The 7281-nt window shown below is 37.3% G+C and overlaps 1 protein-coding gene across 3 annotated transcripts in view; it reads right to left on the bottom strand.

Annotated features, from left to right (window-relative positions):
- Window positions 1-350: 350 nt before the first annotated feature.
- The window catches only part of LOC135214494 (uncharacterized), a 21150-nt gene continuing 14219 nt past the window's right edge, over window positions 351-7281 (bottom strand). For all 3 annotated transcript variants that reach the window (XM_064248867.1, XM_064248872.1, XM_064248868.1), the window contains 2 exons: window positions 5345-5394; window positions 351-1685 (listed from right to left, as the gene is read on the bottom strand). In XM_064248867.1, coding sequence (XP_064104937.1) covers window positions 753-1685; window positions 5345-5394 — 983 coding nt within the window. In that variant the 3' untranslated portion in view covers window positions 351-752. The remainder of the gene's footprint in view (window positions 1686-5344; window positions 5395-7281) is intronic.

Below are 7281 nucleotides of genomic sequence, written 5' to 3'. Positions count from 1 at the left end.
ACACCTACTCTGCTACTGAGCTACGTGTTACTTCATTACACGCTAGAGTATCAGTATACTGTATACATTCAATTTATATAAAGTGCGTTTTAGCACTTTTCCCGCCACTGTGTCTGGCTGTTCCATTCGCCACCCCGAAAAGGCAGGTTACATTCAACAATAATAACAATATCCTATTTCGAATATTAAAGGTGTAATTCGCATACAGTAAATTATTAAAACACTTTTCAGTTGCAAATGTACACCCAGATATCCTTTTATTTACCTAAAACTTACAAATAGCATAGCGTGCGCTAAATACTGGCACACACATGCCAGAATTTAGTGTTTGTTAAATCCTGGCACGTCCCCTATGGAAGATGAGATGCAAAAAATGCCAACATCCACTTTTGAGCTTCCAAGGGCTATAAATCAACAGACTCAGCAACAAAATTGCTTTAGACAGCTCAATCGCACGAACCATCATTTTGTGATATGCTCCCCTTAATATATACTTGATATGTATTATTTTTAAATAATTATAGAAAAAAAATTTTTGGCCCAACAAATAGCTTTTAAGTGCACAATAAATATCATTTTGGCATCATATAAATGTGATTTACTGAAAGACAACTTGGGTGAAGTTCCACAAAGAAAACCCAAAGTGTTTTTATCAAAAACCTTTGAGATCATTCTAATGAATAAAGAGGAAAATATTTTTGGTTCTATTTATATAGGATTGATATGAGATAACTTTATATTTCACTTCTTATCTACTGTTTATTTCTATCATTAAGCATTGTGTAATATTTGACATACTTCTTTTTATCTAGTTTATCTTTTAGCTTCGGGTCATCCTTCAGAGCAAAGATGTAATTACTCTCATGGTCGAAATCGACGAGGAAGTAGCCCTTACTTTCCATATTTTTGACAAAATTATGATCGATTTCACCCAAGTAAAGATCACCATTATCATCCTGGATTACAAACTCCACAGCAATGACCCTCACTTTGACTTTGTCGTAGGGAATCGAATAAAGAACCTCCTCCTCAAAGCCTTGAATGTCGAGGGACAGGAAGTCCAGTGTTGTGAGATTCAGGGCCAGAAGGTAAGAAGCTAAAGGGAGACACTGCATCACTTGGTAGGTCTTACTGGAAGTTTTACTCCACATGTCGTCACTCTTGTGAAAGGGTGAGTTCACCGCTCTTGAATTAGAGCGGTAAACCCACAGCATACCATGGCCAGGAGGGCCTTCTAAGAACTCGAAGGGGACCTGTTCAGGGTATGGGCCCCTCGCAATGCAAGTATTGGAGAGCCAGGACTTCCTCCTCTTCTGTAGCAGGTGGAGGAAATTGTTGGGATCGACCTCCACCAGGATACCAGTCCATCCTCGTTCTTTTTCCAGCCAAAGGGAGTTCGAGAAGATGTCTCCCTCGAGAGCCCCCGAGTCGAGGAAGACGCCCGTCTTCTGGTCCCCAAGCAAGAACTTGACATAATAGTCGATGAAATGATAACTAGAAACATTATTTGGGGGGTAGTATATTCTAGTCTCATCCGGGGACGACAGATTGTAAGGAAGAGTCGTTGGTGGGATCAAATACCTATCCCTAATCACCTTCAGGAGTTTAGGATCGTCGACCGCAATGGGCCCTTTGAGCCAGCTCTCGTCACCTACCGCCTTTTCCGGCCATTGTTCTTGAACTCTCTGGAAAGAGGAATTGAAGCTAATCCTGAATGGTGTCTTAACATGGCGTCACTAGATTACGACCATCACCAGAGTGACTAAATATTCCAATGTTGAAAGATTTTGTGTCATTATCATACATTATTTTTATTTCATTCTATGTGGGGTAAAAACCAATTTACTTCTGTAGGTCATGAATTGATTTTTTTTTTTTTTTTTTGTGAGCGTCTGTCTTGAACTTAGGTTTTCAATTGATGGAGTAAATGCAATTCACATATATAGTAAGGAAACGGAGAACTAAGAAGTTACAGTTAGTGAGGTTGGACAGCAAGATGGAAGAAAGGGCGAAGGAATCGAGGTAAAATGCAAGGCCATAAAGTGGTTGCAGCTAGGACCGAAGGGATGCTGCCAAAACCTAGAGTTATACTTACAGCTCAAAACGTGAGGTGCACTGACAGCACTAACGCCTACGAGTAAATCATTTATTAGTGTACAAGGACTACATTCCCGGTAGTTGAGACTGTCACGTGCATTATAAGTTATGTGAAATGAATAAGGTGAAGGAGTCTCGAATAACTATACAATGAAGCAAAGCACACAACACGACGAGATCATAAGTTTTAGAAAAGAAGAGAGACAAACGAACAGAACAAGTGTCACCGTTTGCTCAAGATATTTCGTCCTTCGTCGGCACCACAATGCCACCACTGATACAGCCTCTACCACTACCAACACCCCCACCACCGTCTCTCTGGGTCAGGCAGGAGCAGAGTCAAGACTCTAGACGCGGTGGTTCCCAAACTATCCTACCTTTTTGTTTCCAGTAGACCCGCACGCCCCCACTCCCTCTTTTGTTCATGTGAAATGATTCTTGCATTTATTTCTTAACATTGTTCAGGAAAACAGATTCTCTGTTTGTATTAAATTTTAATAATGAAAGCCACTCAAATAAATAATAGTACATGCCAGAGGAATTTTTCTAAGTAACTAAAAACGAAACATTTGGTTCAAAGGGAGCGAAAAAAAGTTTGAACATTAGCAAATTGGCAAAATTGACTTGCAATTTTAAGAACAGATAATTTGAAAACATGGCATATAATATTTGGAAAGACTCATGAGACTAAGGCACAATTTATGAACTGATTTAGTGAGAGGGACGCTGCTGCTTTTTCTTAACAAGATTAGAAATTCTAGGATTGAAGGATGACACGCTCAACACAAGTCATTTTCTACATCAAGTCGGTTGCGCTGTTTTGTTTTCAGGACAACAAGAGCTGAAAACCCTGCTTCACAAAGATAAGTAGAAGAAAAGGGAAGAATTACACGAAGTGCTTCTTCACCTACTTTTGGGTACATGGGGACCCATTTCACCCAAAACTCCTCTAACTTCATTGTTTCAAAGATATTTGTTCTTTGAATGATTTTATTATTCTAATTAAATATTTTTGAGCAGATGACTTCACGCCCCCCTTGTAACCTCCTCACGCCCCCCTAGGGGGTGAGCCCCCTAGTTTGGGAACCACTGCTCTAGAGGCATCTTATCCCCTTTACCATAATTATAGCCGTGTTAAGGTAAGAGACCGTGCCAGAACAAATGGATGTGAATGTATAATGAACACCATGAAAAACGCTTACAAAAACTTGGTTACAAGACATTGTACAAGAGATGAAATGTGGCATGTATGAGACCTGTTTGTTAATGAAAGTACGGTATGTGGAAAACGTAATGGCGTTACAAAACGAGAAAAAAAGAAGTTTTAAAGTGAGGCCATGAGGCAAAAAACAGTAAAAATCAAGAGGGAAAAGAACATACGGTGGGTAGCTTTAAATCCAAGAAGAACAACTATAAATAATATCTTATTACAAGAAGAACCTGGTACAGTATAGATTATGAAAGTAACACTAAGAAAAATCTAGGCAAGCCTTTCCTTTATAGATATTTCCATTCATATAAAAATAAATACACACATACAAAAACACGCACACACACACACATTATAGATATATTAGATATAATATCTTATTATATTATTATATATTAATTATAATATATAATAATATAATATATAGATATTATATATATATATATATATTAAAAATCCTTAAAAATAACAGTAGATGCACGTGACTTCATTAAATAAGCGAATACCACAGGAAAATGATAGACAGAAATCCATTGCCTCTTTTGTTCATTACTACTCTAATCACCATCAAAATGTTAAATTCTCTGTTTTTTTCAGGGATGTTCCTAAGGGCTTTACGGGTCTGTAGTCCGCAGTTTATTGACGCCGAGATCAAAACTATTAATGATATTGCATTGAAACTTAAATACCCAAGGACGTTTGTAGATATGGCATGGAAAAAGAGCTAGAAAATTTTTTTATTTAACTTATGACAAACTTGAATTTTGTAACCATAACATTTTAAAATTACCTTATGATGAAAGGTTTTTAGATATTCCTAGAATTTTAAAACTTTTTAACATAAATGTTGTTTTCAGTAATATTAATGTCAAGAGTTTAGTAATAAAAAATTCTCCTAAAGATCTTCCAGGCTGCATATATGAAATTCCTTGCAAAAATTGTGACAGTCTATTACGGACAGACCGGTAAATCTCTTTCACAACGTCTCAAACAACACCAATATTCTGTGAGAACTGGGCAAATATCGAATGCATTATTCGTACATATGGGAGATTTAGATCATCCTATTAACTGGAGTCAAGCAAGAGCCTTAATCCCATGTAATGACACAGTTGAAAGGAATATCATTGAATCTTGTTTCATCAAGTCAAATAATGGAAATGTTCTAAATTTAAGTCTTGGTTTATTTAAACTTGATGCCTTCATAATGAAAAAAGTTGTAGATAAATATAAGCAACAAAACTAATATATTAAGTTTTTACATGTTTTGGACTGTACGGATACTTTGTAGTTTCTGTTAGGGTTAAATCTATGTTTAGGTTTGTGACTGTGTGATATCCGATAATCCTGGATTATCTCTTTAACTTTTACCCTTTAGACAATTAACCATCTGGTATTTTTGATCTTATTTACCTGATAACTTTCTCTCCAATTGCATTTCATTCGTTCCTTGACAATGTCTTAGTAAAGATGAAAGCGCTTGGATTTCTGACTATCATCTTCCTGTGTTATTCGCTTATAGTTAAATATATATATATATTATATATATATATATATATATATATATATATATATATATATATATATATATATAATATATATATATATATATATATATTATATATTATATATATATAATTTCTTCATCCTCTCCACCCTTTCATTACACGAGTGCTTTCACACCTGCGAAAGAAATAATCTTCAACAGCCCGTCACTAAAAAGAATACATTTTCGAACGACTTTTTACAACATTAAAAGTTCTACTTTTTATAGAGTATTTTTTTTCATTCAGTGTGAATTTTTTTTATAAATTACCAGCTTCTAAACCGCCTGTTTTGCTTTACAGAGTAACAAATTAATTTGTTCGTATAAATGTGACATGCTCAGAGAGAGAGAGAGAGAGAGAGAGAGAGAGAGAGAGAGAGACAGAGACGAGAGAGAGAGAGAGAGAGAGAGAATGGGGGTAGGGATGTGAAGGCGAGCATGAGAAATGTATAAATTGCTGGGCAATAAGAACATCTTATTTAATAACATACCTTCAGCCCTGCAGTCAAAATCACCGACAGATTCCTCTGCATCGCCAAATCTGTTGAGAGAGAGAAAGAGACTCTTAATTCGATTTTCCTTTAAATTACATTTCTCTGTTTTTGCCTCCACTTTCCTTTCTTTATATTTAGTCTTGTACTCTGTGGCATGTCGAGAAACTTCACTTCATGATCTTACTAGTTTGTTCTCAACGTTCAAAAAATATCTTGAGTAATATGAATAGTACGTGGTTATAAAGTTATCTTGCGATTCTTGGAACCTTTCAATTTACTTTTTTTCCCATCACAGTCATTCGATTCGACTGGGTAGTTTTTATCGTGTGGTGTTCCAGGTTGCATCCTGCCCCCTTAGGAGTCCATCACGTTTCTCATTATGTGCGCTGTTTCTAGTAGCACACTCTTCTTCATGAGTGCTGGAGCTACTTTAGCATCTTGCTTTTCCAGGTTCCTTATCAGGGATCTTGGGATCGTGCCTAGTGTGCCTATGATTATGGGTACAATTTCCACTGGCATAAAAAAAATTATTATTAAATGTCATAGTTGCAGTGGCGGGGTTAAATAAAAATTATAAGAATCCCAATTTTGGATTGGAGTTTTCAAAAGTATTCCTTGTGCACAATCTACGCCATTGCTAACTAATGGCACTACTGAAAAAATGAGAGGACACCCTTTTTAGAATTAGCAGAATTACCTTCCAAAATAATTGATGTTCATAAATTAATATAATTTCTAAAATGGAAATCAGAAGATATACAATTACAGGAGCGCTGTCTTGCTCCGTGGCACTTGTGACAATACTGCTATTCACAATATCAATGCAAAGTGCCACCAAGTTGCAAGCAAACGCTTACCTAAAAGATCACGTAAGGACATGAGATTATGGGCCAAGAACTAAAAATTAGTAATACAAAATAACACTATACAGTGGAGCACCGTAAACGAGCGTAAGCGTCGCTAGCATTCAGGGATATGTTACCCCGAGATTGGCAATGGCAGAGTGAGGTGAGTGGCACTGTCGATCTACAGGGGCAGGCGCACAACGGGGCAGTTTAAACGAATCTGCAAAGTATTACAACATGAAATACTGGTATTTGTAAAGTAAAAGTTACACAGCAAAATGTAAGATTTCTCAAGAAGATTAATTCTTCAAAATTACATAAAATGCATTTAAGCCTAAACGTGATTCTAAGCAGCAAAATATGATCAATGTTAACGTTATATCACACTGAAAACACTTACTGGGTCTCATAGGGAGACTGGAATTCTATGGATGGGAATGACAGGAGAAAACACAGCTGAAAATAAGAATGAGTACTAGAAACCAGGGAGTGAAAGGCCGACAGAACAAATGTTTAATTTCAGTTACCTTACTCCGTAGAGTGACAGGCATAATCCGTACCAGGTCATCAGCCAAAGGACGTGGTTAGCTTGCAGGACTTCATCGAAGTGTTGAAAAGATAATACTTCATCAATCAAGAACCAAGCCAGGATTGGCTGTTAGTCTGAATCATAGTCTCGATGCACTGTTAGTGATTTCTTGAGGTTACTAGCTACTTCAGCTTCAAGACGTTGTTCAAGGAGAGCAGCGGGCCGAGTTGTCTAGTGCTGGACTGCTTCCAGGTTGGATGTACTGCAGCAGAGCAGACTGCCGCGAGTATGCAATCACTGATACAGTGATATGCCTCTTTTTACTGGCTAGGGCGATGTGCGGCGTGTTCTTCTATAAGGGCAAATGCGATTTGATGGCCAAGTCAGGCCGTATTTATACCCGAGTTTTTGGACTAGTGTTATCCTGTCCAAACTGGATAGTTGTTCTCAAAACCAAGTCAGAGTTCCTTGAGGGGTGATTCGTCTCGGATCCTTCATCTCGTCCACCGGAGCCTGAGATAAACATTTGAACGCAGGCAAGGAGGTGCGATAAACAGCGA

Source organism: Macrobrachium nipponense, chromosome 19, assembly GCF_015104395.2.
Source record: "Macrobrachium nipponense isolate FS-2020 chromosome 19, ASM1510439v2, whole genome shotgun sequence".
Taxonomy (NCBI): Eukaryota; Metazoa; Arthropoda; class Malacostraca; order Decapoda; family Palaemonidae; genus Macrobrachium; species Macrobrachium nipponense.
The sequence above is the reverse complement of the archived record's forward strand: the minus strand, read 5'-3'. Positions and strand labels throughout refer to the sequence as shown.